This window comes from Anarhichas minor, unplaced genomic scaffold (genome assembly GCF_050575085.1).
Source record: "Anarhichas minor isolate MPS153535 unplaced genomic scaffold, ASM5057508v1 ptg000058l, whole genome shotgun sequence".
Lineage (NCBI taxonomy): Eukaryota > Metazoa > Chordata > Actinopteri > Perciformes > Anarhichadidae > Anarhichas > Anarhichas minor.
In genome coordinates, this window is record NW_027466504.1 from 4,734,805 (window position 1) to 4,758,828 (window position 24,024).

A 24,024-nucleotide genomic window follows, 5' to 3' on the forward strand; every position below is an offset into this window, starting at 1 on the left:
TCTAACTCTCTCTGTACTTACAGAGCTTTGTTGGAGGCTTCGACCACTGGCAGCAGCCTCAGAAGAGCCTCCTCTGAAGCAGAGTATTTCTCCAGGTCAAACACGTCCAGATATTTTCCTGATGACAGTAAGATGAAGACCAGAGCTGACCACTGAGCAGGAGACAGTTTATCTGTGGAGAGACGTCCTGAACTCAGGGACTGTTGAATCTCCTCCACTAGAGAACCATCATTCAGTTCATTCAGACAGTGGAACAGATTGATGCTTTTCTCTGGAGACACATTCTCACTGATCTTCTTGTTGATGTACTGGACTGTTCTCTGATTGGTCTGTGAGCTACTTCCTGTTTGTGTCAGCAGACCTTGTAGGAGAGTCTGATTGGTCTGCAGTGAAAGACCCAGGAGGAAGCGGAGGAACAAGTCCAGGTGTCCATTTGGACTCTGTAAGGCCTTGTCAACAGCACTCTGGTAGAGACGTGTTGATTTGCCACTGAACACTTCAGACCACCAGGAGGTTGTTTGTTCTTCTGACAGCAGATTGACACCAGAGTTGATGAAGGTCAGATGGACATGAAGAGCAGCCAGAAACTCCTGAACACTCAGATGGACGAAGCAGAACACCTTGTCCTGGTACAGTCCTCTCTCCTCTCTAAAGATCTGTGTGAACACTCCTGAGTACACTGAGGCTGCTCTGATATCGATGCCACACTCTGTCAGGTCGGATTCATAGAAGATCAGGTTGCCTTTCTGCAGCTGATCAAAAGCCAGTTTTCCCAGAGACTCAGTCATCTTCCTGCTCTCTGGACTCCAGTGTGGATCTGTCTCAGCTCCTCCATCATACTTGACCTTCTTCAGTTTGGACTGAACCACCAGGAAGTGGATGTACATCTCAGTCAGGGTCTTGGGCAGCTCTCCTCCTTCTCTGGTCTTCAAAACATCCTCTAGAACTGTAGCAGTGATCCAGCAGAAGACTGGGATGTGGCACATAATGTGGAGGCTTCGTGAGGTCTTGATGTGGGAGATGATCCTGCTGGCCTGCTCCTCATCTCTGAATCTCTTCCTGAAGTACTCCTCCTTCTGTGGGTCAGTGAACCCTCTGACCTCTGTCACTATTCCAACACACTCAGGAGGGATCTGATTGGCTGCTGCAGGTCGTGTGGTTATCCAGAGGCGAGCAAAGGGAAGCAGTTTCCCCCTGATGAGGTTTGTCAGCAGTACATCCACTGAGGTGGACTCTGTAACATCAGTCAGGATCTCATTGTTGTGGAAGTCCAGAGGAAGTCGACACTCATCCAGACCGTCAAAGATGAACAGAACCAGGAACTCTTCAAACCTGCAGATTCCTGCTTCTTTGGTTTCACTGAAGAAGTGATGAACAAGTTCCACCAAGCTGTACTTTTTCTCTTTCAGCACATTCAGCTCTCTGAAAGTGAATGGAAATGTGAACTGTATGTCCTGGTTGGCTTTGTCTTCAGCCCAGTCCAGAGTGAACTTCTGGGTTAAGACTGTTTTCCCAATGCCAGCCACTCCCTTTGTCATCACTGTTCTGATTGGTTCCTCTCTTCCAGGTGAGGCTTTAAAGATGTCTTCTTGTCTGATGGATGTTTCTGCTTTGTGTGATTTCCTGGATGCTGTTTCAATCTGTCTGACCTCATGTTCATCATTGACCTCTGCAGTCCCTCCCTCTGTGATGTAGAGCTCTGTGTAGATCTGATTCAGAAGGGTTGGGTTTCCTGCTTTAGCAATCCCCTCAAACACACACTGGAACTTCTTCTTCAGGTTAGATTTGAGTTCACGCTGACAAACTGCAGCAAGAAGTCCTAAATGAACACACAACAAAGAAGATCAATGAGTCAGAGAATAGATTTCAACATGTCATTTCCTCAAAAATGAGTCTATGAATATATTTTAGTCCATCTCTTGAGACATTAGTAAACGTCCCATTTATCCAGCATGTTAAATCTTTAGAGAAATCCTCTTACTGCTCTGCAGACAGTCAGCCAGCTCCTCCTGCTTCATTCTCCTCAGGAAGTGCAGTGTGATCTTCACAAATGCCTCTCTGCTGCTCCTCCTCTGCTCTTCATCCTCACCGTCCAACACCTCCTCATCCTCCCTTTGACTCTCTAAGCATTCTGGGTAATCTGAACTCACAACCTTCTGGATCTTCTTCAGCTCGTTCTTCACAAAAGTGACGATGTTCTCCTCCAGCAGCTGGAACAGAATATTCTATGAATGACACAAACTAAAACCATGGAACCAAACATCAGATCCATGTTGGACAGACTGACAATCCACTGGTCTACAAAGTGCAGCATGGAGATGATTGTGAACAGAATAGATGTAAAAGTAGTTGTACATGTACAGACCATAAATATGGAGTCCAGATTTGTCTGATGCTGCTTGGCAGACTGACCTCTGGGAACTTCTGAGCTCTCCTGGTCCTCTCTGTGGAGAAATCATGAAAGGATCATCTCACATTGTGTCTGTCCACACAGAGAGATAAGGTAAGGTCCATGAAGTGATATCTGGATGTGGATCAGATGAGTCCCTGTAGTGGTAAAAGTTTACTAGTCCTGCTGATCCCACTGAGAATCAACAGCTCAGTCTTTCAGCTCACTGTTTTCTTCACCAGTCAGTTTGGTTTAGTCCCAACAGCTCTCACCAAGCCCTCCATGTAGTTCTCCCTCCCTCACTGTACACTGCTGAAGTGCCCTGGAGCAAGGCACCCAGAACCTGCAGCTGCTCCAGTCTCAGTGTCAGAGTTTGTACTGGGCAGCTCCCAGTATGAAAGAATGACACTAAACCAGTATATTGCTGCTGCTAAGGGCAGAAGCCCCTCGATTACAAATCTCCCTGTAGAGTCCAAACACCAAAGACTCTGTCAAGACTTTATCATCACATATCATCGGTTAATAAAAAACAATGATCTTTTCTTCATCTAACTTGTCTCTCCTGATTGAACTGCCACAAGTCTGCATACCTTGATAACTTGTTCCCAGGCCCCTGAATGTAGTCCCCAAACCCCTGCAGCTAGTCCCCAGACCTCTGAACCTGGTAATTAGTCTTCTGAAACTACTTCTCATACCTCGAAACCAAAACTCTGGAGCTATTTCCCAGACAACTTCAGCTAGTCCCCAGAGCAGTGAAGCTTTTCTAAAGACATTTGCAGCTAGTCCCATTCCTCTGTCTCCAGAAATCTGCAGCTATCTGAAAATATGACCTCTCCTGGTCGACTCTGTGGAGGAATTAGCTCACATTGTGTTTGCACCAGAAACTGTTTACAGTTAATGACTTACACACAAACACATACAGACCGGTTAGTTAAATATATTGAGTTATGTCATGATTGATCATCATGAAAACAACACTGTAAACAATGCAAGACCAATTCTGTGTTTCATAACTGAGAATCAGAACAGTTCATCATTGGTTTCATTGGTTTTAAGAACTTACTCTGGGTCATAAGAATGGCGTCCATCTTTGAAGTCAATCAGATGACCTGTAGACCGATCACTCTTCATGGACACACAGCTGGGTACAGGAAACTTTTCTCTCTGCTGCTGTGAACTGATAGAAACACTGAGATTTACTGAATATACTCAATTTCTCTTTCTGCTTTCACTGTTTTTATTGGACAGTGAAAGTCATGTTGTTGCCATTGAAACATGTCTTTAATGATGAAGAAGACACAGCTTCTTTATGGTGACTTGTTGTCATTACAATGACACACAATAACTAAAACTATTCGAGTCACATCTTGTAGCAGTTTGACTTGGAGCCGGGGAGCCTGACTGGTAGATATGTGTGATGCACGAGCATGCTTAAAGGCGCTGATCTCCACAATCTGATGTGGTACATGGAGTTTTGTAATTTTATACCAATGCCAGGCTAAGACTTAATACTGTCGACCTGCCACCCCACTTGAGCCACGCACTATGTTCCCTGATTGCAATTGCGATTAGCAATCTGGGGCTTTTGCTTTAATGAGGGTATTCCTGGAGTCATCTGCAAAGCAACAGCCTAGTTACCAACAAAGGCTGGGACATATAAGTACAAACATCCAACAGGCAACTCTTTTAAACCACTGACTCTTCATCGAACTGCACTCTACCACCAGAACCCTTGCAGGTAGTGCCAAACATATGAAGCTCTAGTGTAAGTTCAGTCAGGAAGACTATACTCTTGTATGCTTAGGCTAAAAGTTTCTTTCTCACTCATTATTTCCTTGCTGTCACTGTTCGGGGCTGTCAATCATGATATCAGCTGTTTAGATCAGCTGGTCTCTATCCAATATTACATTGAAACAATTGGATCATTTTCCTATCATCTTGCTGCTGTCTAATTATGTTTACTCTGCAATTGTTGCATTTTTATCATATTCTACTAAATACCCATATTAATTGTGTTCTGATATGTGGTGTCATATCAGGTAAGTGGTGTTATATCGTCGTATCTGGTAAGTAGAAACCTATTCATTCTATTTTTACAAGTGGTTCATATTCTTGTATTCTCATAATTTAGTCATAGGCTATCTGCTACATTTCCATTACTTCTGTAATTGCTCACAATCATTGTATTCTAATAAGTGACGTCATGGACATCGTATATCGAAGTGGTATCAGATCCATCGCATTACTAATTCTCAGGTCACTGCTGACTTGTTTTGGTTAAATCCATTCAATGTCTTATGAGTGATGTGTGATTCATTTAAAGTGCAGGTAATGGAGTCATTCCAGTACACTAGTCTAAGCTCAAACTGTTGCTATTCAGGTCACTGCTGGCCATTAGCCATTGCTGACTAGAGCCTACATTGCAATCAGGGCATTGCTGTCCTCAGGCCATTGCTGGCTAAGATCAAAAAAGTTGATCTCGCAAATGCTCTGGTCAGTGCTGACCTAGTCATTGCAACGTTTTTGTTCACGTTTACTCATTTGTGGTAAATCGCTGATTCTAATCTCTAAACGTCAAATTTCTGTCATGCTCCTTGTTATGCCTCATCTCTTAGCAGCTTATGCAATCTTCATCGATCATTTGTGACCCGTTTCATTCCCGCTTGGTAAGTCAACATTCTTTTGGAGGAAATATTAGGCTGTGGTTTATTTTTTCCTTTTGGGGGATTTATCTTGCTGCTGCTAAGGGCAGACGCCCCTCGATTACAAATCTCCCTGTAGAGTCCAAGCGCCAAAGACTCTGTCAAGACTTTATCATCACATATCATTGGTTAATAAAAAACAATGATCTTTTCTTCATCTAACTTGTCTCTCCTGATTGAACTGCCACAAGTCTGCATACCTTGATAACTTGTTCCCAGGCCCCTGAATGTAGTCCCCAAACCCCTGCAGCTAGTCCCCAGACCTCTGAACCTGGTAATTAGTCTTCTGAAACTACTTCTCATACCTCGAAACCAAAACTCTGGAGCTATTTCCCAGACAACTTCAGCTAGTCCCCAGAGCAGTGAAGCTTTTCTAAAGACATTTGCAGCTAGTCCCATTCCTCTGTCTCCAGAAATCTGCAGCTATCTGAAAATATGACCTCTCCTGGTCGACTCTGTGGAGGAATTAGCTCACATTGTGTTTGCACCAGAAACTGTTTACAGTTAATGACTTACACACAAACACATACAGACCGGTTAGTTAAATATATTGAGTTATGTCATGATTGATCATCATGAAAACAACACTGTAAACAATGCAAGACCAATTCTGTGTTTCATAACTGAGAATCAGAACAGTTCATCATTGGTTTCATTGGTTTTAAGAACTTACTCTGGGTCATAAGAATGGCGTCCATCTTTGAAGTCAATCAGATGACCTGTAGACCGATCACTCTTCATGGACACACAGCTGGGTACAGGAAACTTTTCTCTCTGCTGCTGTGAACTGATAGAAACACTGAGATTTACTGAATATACTCAATTTCTCTTTCTGCTTTCACTGTTTTTATTGGACAGTGAAAGTCATGTTGTTGCCATTGAAACATGTCTTTAATGATGAAGAAGACACAGCTTCTTTATGGTGACTTGTTGTCATTACAATGACACACAATAACTAAAACTATTCGAGTCACATCTTGTAGCAGTTTGACTTGGAGCCGGGGAGCCTGACTGGTAGATATGTGTGATGCACGAGCATGCTTAAAGGCGCTGATCTCCACAATCTGATGTGGTACATGGAGTTTTGTAATTTTATACCAATGCCAGGCTAAGACTTAATACTGTCGACCTGCCACCCCACTTGAGCCACGCACTATGTTCCCTGATTGCAATTGCGATTAGCAATCTGGGGCTTTTGCTTTAATGAGGGTATTCCTGGAGTCATCTGCAAAGCAACAGCCTAGTTACCAACAAAGGCTGGGACATATAAGTACAAACATCCAACAGGCAACTCTTTTAAACCACTGACTCTTCATCGAACTGCACTCTACCACCAGAACCCTTGCAGGTAGTGCCAAACATATGAAGCTCTAGTGTAAGTTCAGTCAGGAAGACTATACTCTTGTATGCTTAGGCTAAAAGTTTCTTTCTCACTCATTATTTCCTTGCTGTCACTGTTCGGGGCTGTCAATCATGATATCAGCTGTTTAGATCAGCTGGTCTCTATCCAATATTACATTGAAACAATTGGATCATTTTCCTATCATCTTGCTGCTGTCTAATTATGTTTACTCTGCAATTGTTGCATTTTTATCATATTCTACTAAATACCCATATTAATTGTGTTCTGATATGTGGTGTCATATCAGGTAAGTGGTGTTATATCGTCGTATCTGGTAAGTAGAAACCTATTCATTCTATTTTTACAAGTGGTTCATATTCTTGTATTCTCATAATTTAGTCATAGGCTATCTGCTACATTTCCATTACTTCTGTAATTGCTCACAATCATTGTATTCTAATAAGTGACGTCATGGACATCGTATATCGAAGTGGTATCAGATCCATCGCATTACTAATTCTCAGGTCACTGCTGACTTGTTTTGGTTAAATCCATTCAATGTCTTATGAGTGATGTGTGATTCATTTAAAGTGCAGGTAATGGAGTCATTCCAGTACACTAGTCTAAGCTCAAACTGTTGCTATTCAGGTCACTGCTGGCCATTAGCCATTGCTGACTAGAGCCTACATTGCAATCAGGGCATTGCTGTCCTCAGGCCATTGCTGGCTAAGATCAAAAAAGTTGATCTCGCAAATGCTCTGGTCAGTGCTGACCTAGTCATTGCAACGTTTTTGTTCACGTTTACTCATTTGTGGTAAATCGCTGATTCTAATCTCTAAACGTCAAATTTCTGTCATGCTCCTTGTTATGCCTCATCTCTTAGCAGCTTATGCAATCTTCATCGATCATTTGTGACCCGTTTCATTCCCGCTTGGTAAGTCAACATTCTTTTGGAGGAAATATTAGGCTGTGGTTTATTTTTTCCTTTTGGGGGATTTATCTTGCTGCTGCTAAGGGCAGACGCCCCTCGATTACAAATCTCCCTGTAGAGTCCAAGCGCCAAAGACTCTGTCAAGACTTTATCATCACATATCATTGGTTAATAAAAAACAATGATCTTTTCTTCATCTAACTTGTCTCTCCTGATTGAACTGCCACAAGTCTGCATACCTTGATAACTTGTTCCCAGGCCTCTGAATGTAGTCCCCAAACCCCTGCAGCTAGTCCCCAGACCTCTGAACCTGGTAATTAGTCTTCTGAAACTACTCCTCATACCTCGAAACCAAAACTCTGGAGCTATTTCCCAGACAACTTCAGCTAGTCCCCAGAGCACTGAAGCTTTTCTAAAGACATTTGCAGCTAGTCCCATTCCTCTGTCTCCAGAAATCTGCAGCTATCTGAAAATATGACCTCTCCTGGTCGACTCTGTGGAGGAATTAGCTCACATTGTGTTTGCACCAGAAACTGTTTACAGTTAATGACTTACACACAAACACATACAGACCGGTTAGTTAAATATATTGAGTTATGTCATGATTGATCATCATGAAAACAACACTGTAAACAATGCAAGACCAATTCTGTGTTTCAGAACTGAGAATCAGAACAGTTCATCATTGGTTTCATTGGTTTTAAGAACTTACTCTGGGTCATAAGAATGGCGTCCATCTTTGAAGTCAATCAGATGGCCTGTAGACCGATCACTCTTCATGGACACACAGCTGGGTACAGGAAACATTTCTCTCTGCTGCTGTGAACTGATAGAAACACTGAGATTTACTGAATATCAGTGATTTAATAAACCTACTGTAATAAGTGTATTTGTATCCTGGTAGTTTTAGGAGACATTTAGTATGAAATCAATGTTTCATGTAGAAATGTTTCAATGTTGATGTTGAAGCTGTATTCAGTGCAGCAAAGACAAGAAATGATGCAGTGAGGTGACCATGATGGTTGAAGAGAAATGCTGTCCAATCAGGATGAAAAGAGCAACCATGTGGTGGAAAAGAGTTTTACCTGAGTGACCTTCTGACATCTTCATCACATTGTTTTCATCATTAGTTTGAAATCCTCACCTTTGATCAACAGTATGCCGTCCATCTTTGAAGACTATAGGTTGATGCATAGACCGGTCACTCTTCATGGACACACAGCTGGGTTCAGGTTCAGGTTCAGAGTTAGTGAATCAAAGACTTTGAGTCATGGGCCATGGACAGTTAGAGATGGTCATATCACCTCTGAGCTTTGGTCTGGCTGTCATGTTCCCCACACAGAGTGGTTTTAGGAAATTTGAGGAACCGATATAGAAGCATTTTAAAGAAAACATGATTTATCTGCCAGGCTTGAACTGTTTGTAGCTCATCTGCTCTGTCAAATACATTGTGGGGAAGTTTTGATCGGGAATCCGCTGTAGCACCCCGGCACAACGAAGCTGCAAAAATACCCAGATACTGGAAACTAGATTGAGCGGAGTTGAGATCTTCAAGAACTGAGTGAATGTAGTGGAGATACGCTTAGGAGGACCAAAGTCTCATGTTTGTTTTGAGGGTTCTGGGATGCGTAGAAGAGCTTTGAGAAGTGAAGTTATAAATTTCGGGCTGATGATGTACTGGTCATGTGGTGGAAGTAGTGGATACTCTTCCAAGCTGACCAGTAGGGTTGAGGGAGATCCAGGTGATCCATGATGAAGTTCTGGGACTCAATGATCAACGGAATTAGGGCGGGAATTACAAGTTGAACGAAAGAGTTGAAAATGGAGGAACCAATGGTGGATGTGTGTCTGCAACAGCTCCTGAACTTCTGGAACATTAAACAAGAAAGTGATGGAGTGATCTGGACATGAGGACTGTGTGGAGAACATATTGGTGTGTAATAGAGTGCCAGATTAGACAGCGCATGAACAGCATGATGGGTGGGGCGTAGCAGCGTCCTTTGTTGATTAAGTAAATGACTGCAAGGTTTTTAGTGTAAGAAGGATGGACTTGCTGGACCATTCATGGCCCCATAGAATGGCTGCTGCTACTATGGGATAGATTTCATAGAGCAAAGAGGAAACAACTTGGTATTCACTCGAAAGCTCCTGGAGCCATTCTGCTTTGATCCATCTTCCGTCATGAAAACCCCCCAAAAACCAATAGAAGGTGCGGCTTCACTGTATGGACCATATTCATGTGGGTAAGAGGGTTGATCATCTTAGAAAAGGTGATCCAGTTCCAGTTAGTGAGAACGTTGAGCCAGAGACGTAGTTCAAGTGAGAAAGATTCCAAGAGTGATGTGTCAGAAGGCGAGTCCGAGCTTGGCACTTCGTCCAAGTTCCCCTGCTAAGGCTGGCTGATGTGATTGCTGGGAGTGGAAAACTGGGGGCGCTGGCATCCTGATGCCAGATTCCCATCCCACTCGCTACTATGGTGGAGCAGTCGCTCAAAACATAGGAAGCGGGACAACCAATGAGTGAGCGGGAATCATTGTCTTGAACAAAGACACCATGGACTGTTGTGGAGGCGGCCTGGTCGCTACGATGGCTGAACGATACTGAATGAACGGTTCTCTCAAACCGATAACTTCTGTTATCTGCCCAGGAATAACCACAAATTGATGCAGTCATCACACATTTCTGTAACATCGTGAGCCTTTTTTGAAACATGTCTTGCTTATGTTTATTCAACATGGGATACTTGTTGCATTTCGTGCAGATTTTTTTGAACCAGTGTGTTGTTTGTCAGATGTCTTAAGACTTAAGACTGTTGAACTGTCACATCACTCATGTATGTGGTTTGGTCCACTCCTGTCTGATAAACAAACATCCATGTTCTCCTACACAGCTTCTTTAAACTGGCTCCCAGCCTCAGCTCACAGCAGCTCCAGACTCTGGTGCTGGTCTACAGGGAAGTGAAGGGAACTGGTCCTTCCTACTTACGAGCCATGGTCAAACCCTACAATCCTCCTCTACCTCTGGACGTTTGTCCGCCCTGTCCCTCAGAGGACCCTGTGGTCTCTCATCTCGATCATCACTCTTTTCTGTTCTGGTCCCACAGTGGTGGAATGAAGTACTGAAGTCAGGACAGCAGAGTCACTGAACATCTTCCACCACGATCTGAGAGCCATCTGTCACACAACACCTTCACATACCTGACGTACATCTCATTTCGTTAAAATATAAAAATGTAGCTTTCTAACACACTTTCAGTTGTTTATTTGAGAAGAATGTACCTTCATTTTTTCATGACATCTACCTGAAGTTCTTGTTCAGTTTGACTGCTCTGATTGTAAATCACAGTGGACTGTAATAAACGCTGTCCCTCATTGATTGTCTAAACTCAAACACACTGTCCTGGTTGTAGTTTGGAGACATATTAGGTAATAAATCACTTCCTGTTTTATCCAGGAAGTGACTGATCACTGATGTAGTTCTGGTTTTTCTACTTCTCGTTACTTTTCAGAAAGCAGAACAAATAGCAGTATCATGACCTGCTCACATTTCTTTGCAGAGTATATCAGCAGCAGTAGAAGACCAGTTATACAGCTATTAGGTACATTTTACATTTAATTTGTACTTACTCTGCAGCAGAGACATTTCGTCCTTTAGAATCGATGACATGTTTGTGTGACTGGTTGGTCTCAGGGGACACACAGCTGGGTTCAGGTTCAGGTCCAGGGGACTCTGTTCTCTGATGGATCCTGGCACACAGAGGAAGAGCAGCAGGGAAGGTAATTCAATTTTTAGTCTTCATTCTCAGCAGCTGTTGGAAAAACTAGCAGCTATCAATAAGAAAAGGATCAATACAGCAACGTTTTATTTGAAATCCTGAAGAATGTGTGTGAGTGCTGGGAATCTGAAGATTATGAATAAAGAAGCTATAATTATGTGACACGTAGCATCTTCTAGCACAGCTGGGATTTGAGCTGATGATGTTTAATCAACAAGGTTCACACTGCACCAAGAAGCTAATGCCAGACACAGAGATGCACATCTACAACAAACTATTATATTATTGTAGATTAACAGTTTAACGTACAAATTATTATCCATGATAATTTCTCAGAGCTCTAGATAACGTCTTGAAACAGTTCAAAACCCAAAAATATTCAGTTTACAATGATGCAATAAAGAAAAAAAGTTTAATTGGAGAAAGATCAACTCATAACATTGGAAGAGATGTTCATCTGTAAAACAACGTTAAAAAAGTAATTAGTCTAAATGAATCCCAGCTGAACATGAAGTATGTTGACTGAGTGTAAACCTCACTGACCACCAGGGGGAGCTCAGCAGCTGAGGTAGAAACATAAAGCTCCACCCTCTGGACCTGAACACTGAGCCCTCCCAGACTCCTGTCACTCTGTGATGTGTTCAAGTGCTCTCTATTAATAAGACAGTCACACTGCTGGGTCCAGAGGGTTAACACAAGGACTTCAATCGTTGTCATGGATACAGCAGGACATGTGTCATGTTGAACCTGAGATCATCTCACAATTTGTCTAAAGAGCTCCAGTCAGCATTTGAATCAACAACTTTATCTAAAATGTTCAGTCTGCTGCTTCAGACAGTAAAACAGACCCATGATGTAATTTACAGTAAATATAGAATACAAATATATAAACTCTTCACACAGTTCATATTAGTCTGACATGAAACCCTCAGCTGATCCTCTTCACACTCACAGATGCTCCTATTTGTTTCTGTCGGATTCAATGTGAAGAAAAACTCTGACTTCAGATAACATAGAAATCTAAATGATAAACCTCAATGTATCAATACAGCAACATCAATAACTTATAATAACTAATAATTATTAGTTATTGGTTGTAAAATCAGTGAGGTATCAAAGTCTGAACTGAAGTCCAGTATCAGAATTCAATCTAACGACTGTAACTGTTTTATGGATTTATGGGATTATTATGAGTCAATGTTCAAGTGAAAGAGCAGAGAAACAGACCTCTGCAATAGTTCCTAGACCTCTAGAACTAGTCTATAGACCTCTCTGCGTACATTGGTTCTCACTTCATAGACTGATAAGGTCAACGTAATAACACATTGTCATTGAGCTTATGAAGTGATTAATTAACAGAGTAGAACTGGTCATTTGATCTATGAGAGCACTTTGACCAACAGAGGCCTCAATAAACATGAAATATGAGCTTCATAAAATACCTGAAGGATCAAAGTCCAGACTTTAGTCCAGTATCAGAACTCAATCTAACAACTGTATCTGTTTTATAGATTTATAGGTTTATTATGAGTCAATGTTCAAGTGAAAGAGCAGAGAAACAGTCAACATCAAGTTAGTAAGAATGAATATGTTGAAGGTAAAACAGGATCAAATGTAATGAGAAGTGTTGAGTGTGATACCTTTTCATGTTGCTGATAAGCTGCAGCCACCTGATGAAGACAGACAGACGGGTTCATCATTAGTCTTCAGTCTCATTTGATTTGTGTCTCATCAGGAAATGGGATCTGTTTCTGCATGTAGACTTTAAAGACAGCCAGCTGTAGTTTCAAGTATCTGTTGTCAGATCAGCTTTGTGCTGTGGACTCATTATCAAAGACAGGAGGTCAACACATGAACCAACAAAGAGCAGCTCGTCTGTCATGAATTCAAGTTCCACTTACTCAGTTTCTTCTCATGAACTTCAACACTCTGCAGCTCTCTGCTGTCTGGACCAGGTCTGTAGAAAAAGAGTTTTCTGTTGATGTGAGTGAGACGATGAGCTCCATCAGGATTAAATCCTCTTCTTCTTCTTCATCAGTCCTCAGTGTCTTCAGGCTGCTGTCACACTCCAACACTTTAATAAACCAGTCTGAACCTGCAGCACTCAGTTCAAAGATCAGCTGCATCATGTTTATATGACTTTATATGATACGTGTTAAAGTTTAACCCACAGCATCTTCCACACTGGAACAAACCTGAGAACATAAAGCTCCTCATCACTGACAACATCAACACTCCAACACTGTGATTGACTTTAAAAGAGGACATGAATTCACCTCCAGAGCTGTAAATGTGTTTGTACCAATCTCCCCCGGGGATACATGAAGTATCCATCTAGTCACATATTATATACAATGCCTATAAAAAGTATTCACCCCCTTGGATGTTTTCCCATTTTGTTGCTTTTATACATGAAATCATGATCAATAAAAAGCTTCTTTCATGTCAAAGTGAAAACTGATTTTTACAAATGAATGTCAATTAATTAAAGATATATAGTGTAAAATAAGTGTTTGCATAAATATTCACCCCCTTTAAAGTGACTGACCTAATTCAACAGAAGTCCAGCTAGTTGATGCCAGCAGTGTCACACGTAGTGAAATGGAGATGACCTGAGTGCAGTTGATGTGTGTCAAGTGATTGTAGTATAAACACACCTGTGTCTGGGAGGTCCAGTCTCAGGTTCATCAGTATTCCTGCTACAATTGCAACATGAAGACAAAAGAACACTCCAAGCTACTCAGAGAAAAGATCATTGAAAAGTACAAGTCAGGAGATGGCTACAAAAAGATTTCCAACTCACTGGACATCCCACAGAGTTCAGTTCAGTTCATCATTAAGAAATGGAAGGAGTGTGGCACTTGTTTAAATCTCCTAGAGCTGGCCGTCCTCACACACTGAGTGACAAGAAGAGAACTGATGAGGGAGAACACCAAGACACCTAGGACCACTCTGAAGGAGTTAAAAGCCTCAGTGACTCAGATGGGAGAGACTGTACATACAGCAACTGTTGCCGGGGTTCTTCACCAGTCGAAGCTGTATGGGAGAGTGGCAAAGAGAAAGCCACTGTTAAAAAAAGCTCACATGAAATCTCGCCTGGAGTTCACTCAAAGGCATGTGGGAGACACCAATGTCAATTGGAAGAAGGTTCTTTGGTCTGATGAGACAAAAATTGAGCTTTTTGGCCACCAGACTAGACGCTATGTTTGGTGAACACCAAACACTGCACATCACCACAAACACACCATCTCCACCGTGAAGCATGGTGGTGGCAGCATCATGCTCTGGGGATGCTTCTCAGCAGCAGGCCCTGGAAGGCTTGTAAAGGTAGAGGGGAACATGAATGCAGAAAAATATCACCAAATCCTGGAGGATAATCTGACTCAGTCTGCAAGAGAACTACGACTTGGGAGAATATTTATTCTCCAGCAAGACAACGACCCCAAGCATACAGCAAAAGCTCCACAGAATGGTTCAAAGACCACAAGGTGAATGTTCTGGAGTGGAAGTCAAAGCCCAGACCTCAATCCAATCCAGAATCTGTGGCTGGACTTGAAAAGAGCTGATCACGCCCGATCCCTGAGCAGCCTGACAGAGCTTGAGCTGTTTTGAAGAAGAATAGAGAAAAATCTTAGTGTCCAGATGTGCCAGCCTGAGTGAGACACATCCACACACACACTCAGTGCTGTGATTGCAGCCAAAGGTGCATCTACTAAATACTGACTTGAAGGGGGTGAATACTTATGCAATCTTTACTTTACCTTATATATTTTTAATTAATTGCCATTATTTTGTAAAAATCTGTTTTCACTTTGATATTAAAGAGGTTTTTTTTTGCAAATTCTTGTCAAAAAAGCCAAATTATATTGACCATGATTTCATGTATAAAAGCAACAAAAGGATGAAACATCCAAGGGGGGTGAATACTTATGCAAGGCACTGTATATATATTCTAAAAAAAGATAATATTTCATACATGCCAAGTTAATTTCGCGTGCGTAAAATGATGGAACCGTCCACGGAGAGGGATCACCTCCATCTCTAAGTGCGTCCTGTGTTTCACTTTTCACGCTGGTGCAGTCCTATAGCTGTGAACCACAAGCTGAACTACAAAGTGGTTCTATATAGTTAGTGGTATGTAGAAATTTGACTCCTACATAATATAAATATCAACAAAAATAGCTTATTGATGGCATACTTGACAGGCTGATGCACCTTGAAAACGTTTCTCTATCTTTATTTGAAATATTTGAACCCCTACTGAATCCTTAAACGATGATGAAACGAGCCCTTCTCAGATTCACCTGCACCGAGCGCATCTTGACTCCACTGTGGTCCAACAGCTCCTCCTCTCTGCCACGCTGAGACCTGCGTCTCATGCACGAAGCACTGACATTGTACAACCCCCGCCCCCTTTTCACTTTAATATACTTGTACACACACACACACACACACACACACACACACACACACACACACACACACACACACACACACACACAGTGAGGCTTCCAGCTCATTTGTCTGTCAGTTTGACTGATCTGTCTACAGCATGTTGTGACGTCCTTGGGAGGAAATGTTGAGGCAAGTCCTATTATAAACTTCATATGTGAGTGTTGTTGATAACAGTCTGATTTGTTCCGTCCCCAAGTGTCCCGACAATGAATTCATGCACACACTAACCTGGTAACCTAAGTTCCAATTCCCACTGCATCTCTCCATCGGCCTAAACAACACAACTGTTTGTTTTCATCACCAGCTAAATAAATCAAAGCAGGTCCACACAGCAGCCTCACAGCAGTCATGTTTACTGTGATGAACACATCTGGGCTGAACTATTCAGCTTGACAGCAGCTCCTCTCATGAACATTGAGAAATGACAAATCATGACAAATGACAGTTTATTTATATTTTGTTAAATTTTTGTTATATTTTTCACTTCTATGTTTTTTTTCTCTTGTCATCTGAAACACTGTCCACCAAATTTCCCTTCAAAATAAAACTTTGAATACCTTTAAGGCATATTTTGTACTAGTGAAGAATAGTGCTTGGGTTACACCGAACTTAAAACCATAGACTGTATATAAAAAGCTGAATCTCTAGAGGAGAGCCGGGAGCCTCATGCTCTGGCTGACTGCAGGTCAGCAGCTTCGCCCAGAAAGAGACCGAGACCGCTGTAGACGGCATCGTCTGACAAAGGTGCTGCAATCCAGTAACCAAGGTGAGGTGCTGTGAATATCCACATGAGTTTTCCTACTGACACCAGCGTCCCTAGCCCCATTCTCATCCGTCCACCTAAAACAAACAGACAACAAAACAAACAGTATATAATTGTCTTTAAAACTACCACAAACATGTCAGACCTTAATAATTGTAACAGTTTGCCACGTTTGTATCTTTTGACACTTTCTTGAGAATAAGAACGATTTCTTCCTCGCCACAAATGAGGGGAGACACAAAAACATAGCTGTGTATTAACCGCATGTCTGATAAATTAAAGCTGGCCTTCTGTTCACATTTTACAAGTGTCTCAAAAGTATTTCCATTCGCTGACTGACTGTGATGCTGAACTCTATCGACCAAAGAGAGCTCTTCTTCCTCCCACTAGTCTGAACTAAAGGTAGTGTTGATCATACTGACGTATAGCAGTATGATGGATTAGTGTCTCAGTGTCTAGCCATGTATTTGTAGGAAATATGATCTTTGAATCTATGTTTGAAATGATCAAGCCTGCATTAGTCATTAAGTGAAAGTAGGAATTTTATTTATCTGAGTAACTGGACATATTTTGAATAATATCTGAAGTGGAAATTCTTCATGAAAGGAAAGATTCAAATGTTACAAAGTCTGGTTAAGTTCTGAATCTAAATACTTATTTTTATATTTTGTGGAGATTTGGTGATTATTCATTACATTCCATCATTGTCTGCAGTCATCAGATCAGTCTTGGTTTTGTACACAGGAATTCACATAAAACAGATTGATATTAGAGATCCTATCAGTTTGTGTAACTTTGAATCACATTTTCTCGTCACACTTTTATTTAAATTTTTTAATCCTTTTTATTTTAGTTTGCCAGCAGACACCTTTACTTACCTGTAACGTTTTGATAAGTCACCCTTTATGAAGGGCTAACTAAATGCTTGTGTTTCTCTCACTATAAAAATGTCATCCAGTCTGTTGAAACGTTAGTAAGTCATTAATAAAGGGTCTTGAGTTTCTCAATTTCTAATATGCCATCAGCAGAATGTGTCCGTCAACTGTAATTATAAATGTAAACACATCATTAATAATACATTTTTATATGTATCAATCAATTATGCATTTGTAAATGTAAATATGTTGTATAATTATTGATATTGTTTTGCGACTCCCTGCAGCCCTTTTCTTTCTTTGAAGTGAAAATAAGCATCCAAAATACACATAAAGGTGTTTATTTTAATGCACTTTTGTGATTTATTTCTGTAGATTTCTCCTAAAATCTTTCTTTCTCTTTTTGAATAAAAATAATGCCAATCCCTCAGATATTATGCAGCCATCTAATTTAAAAATAATCACCAAATTTGGAGATATACATGTACATCAGAAAGAGGAGAGTCAGGACTACAGTTGTCTTCCCTAACACGTCTTGTTCTGCTGCGCCCTCAGGTGGTGGAGGTCTGCTACGACATCCTGAAGGAGCGTATCTTCTCCAAATAATGAGGGAAACAAGGGAAGGTGACCTTTGTTGACTGATTGAAATGTCATTAATACAATAAATGACTTAAGCAGGATTTCCTCTTTGCTCTATTTCTCTAAGATATCCAGTTTATCCTACAACGTTCGGCCTGTTGTGACAGTCAACAACGACAGTATATGGAACATATTTCACTGGGGATGTAACAATATACGGTGACTCAATACATCATACTGAGCAGCTGAAAAGTGGATCACAATGTGGACACATTTTCTTTATTTGAATAATAAAAGAGAGAAAAGTGTCTGGTTTGGGACTACTTTTCTCTCCAACGTTTCTGTGACACTTAAATTGAGGTGTGATGAGGTTTAAAAAGCCTTTTAACCTTTTGTTTCTGTATTCTGAACTTGTTCGACTGGTAATATGTTGATAATATCTGAGCCTTTGGTTTTCTTTAGTGAAGCCTGGTTCACCCACACAGCTGCTTCCACTTGTGGCCTAATTAGAGCTCTTGTCAGGACTGTGTGGATGTGAACAGACCGAGATCTATTAACACCTTCTGACTCTCCTGTTCTCTAACTTCTGTTAAGCTGCTGCAGCTCACAGCTTTATGATTTATTAGTCATTGATTATATGAGTTGTTTGTTCAAATTAATAATATTCTAACATTTCTTTTCAGGGAATTCAGAAAGAGGAAATATAAGATTATTTGATATTTACACAATATTTAACAAATATTTGAACCTTTTTTTTTTTAACAAACTATGAGATTCTAACAATTCTTCTGTTAACATGAAGCAACTTTGAACCTTTTCGAGACATCGAGGTGAAATCTGATTGGATAAAAGCTCTCCTTAAAACAAGCTGCACTGGAAGCAGCGCTGCAGGCTGGAAGCAGAGCAACAGAGGACAGTAGCTGTGCAATGAGAAAATAAGATAATGGGAAAAATAATTAGAATACATGTAGTGTATTTATGAAAAATGATTAAATAATAAAATAGCTATAACTTTGTGATTCTGTTTAGGCCCTGACGGCCCACCACTGCCATTCATAACATTGCTGATGTCTTCCTGCTCACCAATCTCAACACAGATCTCCTCCACGCTCCATGAAAACAAAAGAGGGAATAACTCAGGTTATAGAGCTCCTCTTTAAACCATCCATCTGCTGAGTCCATATTTTCGGTTGGTTCCTTCTGTCAAGTTAAGGCAAAAAGGTAGCAGGAGATGGACCCAAACACAGAGACACGGGGAGCAGAAGGATGAAGAAATGGTGATTTTAATAAAGAAAATGTCACACACATGTATACTACATGTGTATATAACCTCCAACACACTCGGTCACAGTTTATTTCTTTTTTTAAGATTAAATTCTAATTAAATCTAACGACTGAAAGCGTCTCAGTTTATTTCCTTGTTTAATTTAATTAAAGATAATAATTAGTTTGAATCTTTAGTCCAAACTTGTTCAGTTGTTCAGGACTCTGAGACTTGATGTGCAGTGAGAGGACGCCCCCTGCTGGATGAACAACACCACAGTCTGTGTCCCAAATCCATCATTCTACACACAATGTACTAAATACTGATCATATAGTGAACAAACAATCACCTTTATCATGTTAGAGTCACTGTTATTAACACGTATTGTTGGAAAGTCACAGAGCTCAGATACAACTTTTATTTACTACATTTTATTATACACATATACACCTACACACACACACACACACACACACGCTCATTTAATAAATTCCAAAAAGATGATTGTTGGCTGCAATGTTTTTCTGATGGAATATAGGCTATATTTTATGTGTGTGTGTGTGTGTGTTTAAATACAGTATATATAAAAAAATCGAATGATTATTTTAACATATTATTTTGTTTTTATAATCCTCTGTAATAATAAACAGAATAAACACCTCTCCGGGGAATCCAAGCAATACATGATGTTCTGTTTGGACACATAAGATGTACGACCTTCAAGAATGAGAGTAAGGTTGTTGAAGTTACATCACTCTGTTCAGAGTATTGTTTCATCAACCTCTAGCATACTGGAGAGAGAACACTACAAACACCACCCTTAGGATAAACTCCTAATCACATTCTCCTAACTCACACCAGCTGTGTGTGATCCTGTACACACTGAACTATCTGGTCAGCAGAGAGAAGGTTTCTCTAGCAGGAGGAGACTCTCCCTCCTACAGAGAACACAGAGACACTGAGGAACCAGACCATAACCAGAACCCAAACCCAAACCCAGGATAAAGAGGTTCAGTGAATGTGGTGTTGAAGGTGTGGAGGTGGATCAGTGTGTCAGAGGAGACTCTGTAGAAGGACAGAGAGCCAGCAGGACAGTCCACATACACTGCTACTCTACCAGAGGAGGAGGAGGAAGAGGAGATGGGTGTTCTTGTCTTATTGTGATAGACAGAGTAACCACCATCAGAGCACAACAGACTCCAGGACTGATCATTCATTCCAAACAAACAGTCTTCACTGTCTCCTCTCCTTCTGATTCCTCTGTAACTCACTGATACAGAAACTCTTTCTCTCCACTCAACCTCCCAGTAACAGCGACCAGTCAGACCAGTTCTACACAGCAGCTGAGGACAGACATCAAACCTGTCTGGATGATCAGGATATGACTGATCCTTCTCCACACATGTCATCTTCCTGTTGTTGTCAGACAGTTTGAGTTTTCCATGTACTGTGTTTGTGTCGAGTGTGAGTTCACAGGAATCTGATGGAGAGAACAAGACACAATACAGCTGCAGTTATTAATCTATCATCTGTTTGATGATGACATCAGAGATGTGAATGAGTGATGTCACAGTTTGAAGATGCTTTGTTTTCATGAATCAAACTCAAAGCACACTTACACTTCCTCAGACCTGGTCTGAACCATCGGACTCCAGCAGGCTCCACCCTGAAAGGAGGAGGGGGGTCAGAGCAGCATGAAACATGGACATTACATCGCTCTCACACACAGAGCTTTGTTATTCATGTTCACATGGAGCACTTATTATTCATCAGCTCATACTCTTTTACTTCACTGGAGCTTCTTCTGATTGGCCCATGACGACTGCTCATTATGTTCACTTATTCATGATATATTATTATCAGTATTATATTGACAATCATCATCCATTTCATACTCAGTTTCCTCTTCCAGTCAGTCAGTAAATCACATGTTTAAACCTGCATCAATTGATTTCTTTGTCCACTTGTGGTTCAGTGAAAACAAGCTGTAAACACAACATCTGACATATTATCAGCTTATAAAGTAGTTGTGTCGGTTCTGGGTCATGGTCGCACGTGCGTGAGTCGCACTGCATGGGCGGAGTCAGTTTGTTAATATAACCTCTACAAGTTCAAACCAACGGATGTACGACCTTTAAACTAGTGAACAAGTAGCTGATTACCTGTGAAATCTCTGACATCTAAACCAAAGTCAAGTCTCCCTTCAGTCGCTCATGGACGCAATCAGCCAGTGTAAATCAGACTTAATATCACGGCTTGATGCTTCTATGAAACCATTAATACGGTGGTGATATTAATTATTATCTTTTATACACAGTATATATATATATATATAATATAAAAGGTAAACACCAAATCACTGCAGTACAACAAAGAGTCAGCTGCAACGAAGACGACGTTGAGGACTTAAAAACCTGCATCAGTCACATTGAAAAAGAAAACAGTGAGCTGAAACAGAAGGCGGACTCAATGGAGAATTACAGCAGGTAATGGAGAGAGCTCACTCAGCCCCACACAGATGTATGTGGAAGGTGTCAGCAGCATGGAGGCACCTATGTGCATTTAATGTGGCTCTGTCCAGAAATTCATACATTTTGGGTTGAAATTGGTAACCAAGTATCCTCCATAACACAGTGTCCTATTGAGCTCAATCCTGTACAATGCATCCTAGGCCTAGACGCTGCCTCACCAGTATTAAACAGATATAAGAGAATTCTTAGTCTTCTATCGTTCTGTGCACGGTTATCAATCTTACAGTATTGGCTAGACGGCGCACAACCATCTGTTTCAAGTTGGCTTCATAATGTTCTACAACTACTCCCATTGGAGAGGCTCACACATGTTCTCCAAGGAGACATAAATGGGTTCTTCTCTGTTTGGAAGCCTGTTATGGATTTTATTGGAGAGGACTATGCCGAAACCATACGAATAGGTTTTGCAACGTGGGATCCAAGTGAGCTGGTGAAGGGAAAAGTCCACAATATTTAATATTATTTAATTGTTGTGACAGGTATAATATGGACGATGATGATCTACAACTGTGCTGTTTTCTCAGATTTAAAAAAAACAAACATGGTTTGGTGCTGAGTTTGACTGTCTGTATAGTTAGCCGCAATTAATATTTAATTGCAGGGTCAATATGGAGGGTGATGATTTATGTTTGTTTTGGTTTCTTGTGTCTCAATTTCTTTTTTTTTGTGTCTGAGTCTGATTGTTTGTATTGTTAGCAGGTATGTTATGTTATGTGCTGTTCTTTTTGGGGCTAACATGTGGTGCGGACTGAAAATAAAATGATTGAAAGAAAGTAGTTGTGTCTAACATGATATCAACCAGCTGCTTCCACATCCAGCAGTTACACATCAACATGATGATTCATCAGGACTCTTTGTGCTTGTGTCACCTGATGAATGGAAGACCAATATTCTCTCTCTTTTAGCTCTGTTTTTGGTCTCCACCACCTCCTGAGGGAAACATCTGTCTCTTTAGGTGCTAAATGCTCCACTATGTTCACCAGCTAGTCTCTAACTGAGTCTGTCTGCTGTTTGCTGCTGAGCAGGTAGTGAACAGTGGCTTCATCACAGCTTGTTGGATGAAAACAGCTGCTGCTGGAAACACTGAGACTGAACCAAAAAGAAAATATGTTGCAGAACCAAAACTAGGAGCTAAAAGAGGCTGAAAAGCTCTGCAGAGCTGGAGACAGTTCTCTGTAGGTTCATCACCACCACACGACTCTTCACCGTTACACAGAGTCAGCTGATCTTTTGTCAATATAGAAGTATTGATTGTTGGATGTTTTGGTCCTGACTAGTGACCTCTTGTGTTTGTGTAATAATGACTGTTGTCTCTCAGAAGTAAAGGAGAAAGTAGCCTGAAATCACTACAACACCACAAACCCTCTAATGAAGGAGGTCGGGTGGATGGTTGGATGTAGAAAGTGTCTGACTTTGATACTGCTGTTCACATCCCGTCTCCTAGCAACAGTCAACACTGGTTTCTATTATCTGTAATCTGTGGGTGAAAACATTACAGTTCAAGTCCGTCTGCAGCCACAGAGCACTGCCTGTGTCCCACTATAACTTTGGTCTAGTCCTAAATAAACCTCTTTGGGCTCTGACACACCATGTCCACAATCAGCTGTTGGTTCTTCACTGAGCATCTGTGGCCGACTGTCACCTGTAGTTTCAACAAGTCGAGTCTTATCAGCCAGGGAACTGGCTCTCAGTGCAAAACAAACCAAAACCAGGTGAAGCTAAACTCCTTTAAAATAGCAAAACATTCCTGTTGTCATGATTTATCAAGATGGTTTAAACAGATTGTTTCTGTCAGTTTGTCTTTTCACAATAATGGACTAAAGGGCAACACACACGAGCATCAAAACATCATCTATTGTTTGATATGAGCCCACAAACCTGCAGCGTCACGACGTTGGCGCATGTCAACTCACCATGATGCCCGTCATCGTGTCAGGATACACCACTGTCCTATTTTCTAATGTTGAAACAAGACAACGCTCCAGAAAAACAACTGTTTCATCACCTTCCCTCCCTGTTTTGGCTCATCTTGGCTACTGTTCCCTGACTACTTCTGTCTGTATTGATGGTCTGATGTGGGACACAAACAGTTTGATGAGTCTCTGGTAGTTTGAGATCAGCTGGGTGTGTCAGGGTCATATTAACCAGGCTGACAGTGTGACAGAGAAAACGTTTCCAGTTCTACCTCCTCTATCAGACTGATTTTCTGGGGCAGCAGCAGGCCTCTTCATACCTGAGAGTTTCCAGTCTCCAGTGTGGATCATTCAGTCCAGAAGACAGCAGTTTCACTCCTGAGTCTCCTGGATGATTGTAGCTCAGGTCCAGCTCTCTCAGATGGGAGGGGTTGGAGCTCAGAGCTGAGGCCAGAGAAGCACAGCCTTCCTCTGTGATCAGACAGCCTGACAGGCTGCAAACACA

The 24,024-nt window shown here is 41.2% G+C and overlaps 2 protein-coding genes across 2 annotated transcripts in view; both read right to left on the bottom strand.

Moving 5' to 3' along the window:
* The window catches only part of LOC142932587 (uncharacterized), a 66,648-nt gene that overhangs the window by 28,132 nt on the left and 14,492 nt on the right, over nt 1–24,024 (bottom strand). The gene's annotated exons all lie outside the window — the stretch shown is intronic.
* LOC142933108 (protein NLRC3-like) lies at nt 18–23,534 on the bottom strand. Its single transcript, XM_076077257.1, has 4 exons — nt 23,520–23,534; nt 2,151–2,225; nt 1,982–2,120; nt 18–1,819 (listed from the first exon to the last, which is right to left on the bottom strand). Exons 1-4 carry the CDS (start codon nt 23,532–23,534, stop codon nt 18–20), a joined length of 2,031 nt encoding a protein of 676 aa, XP_075933372.1.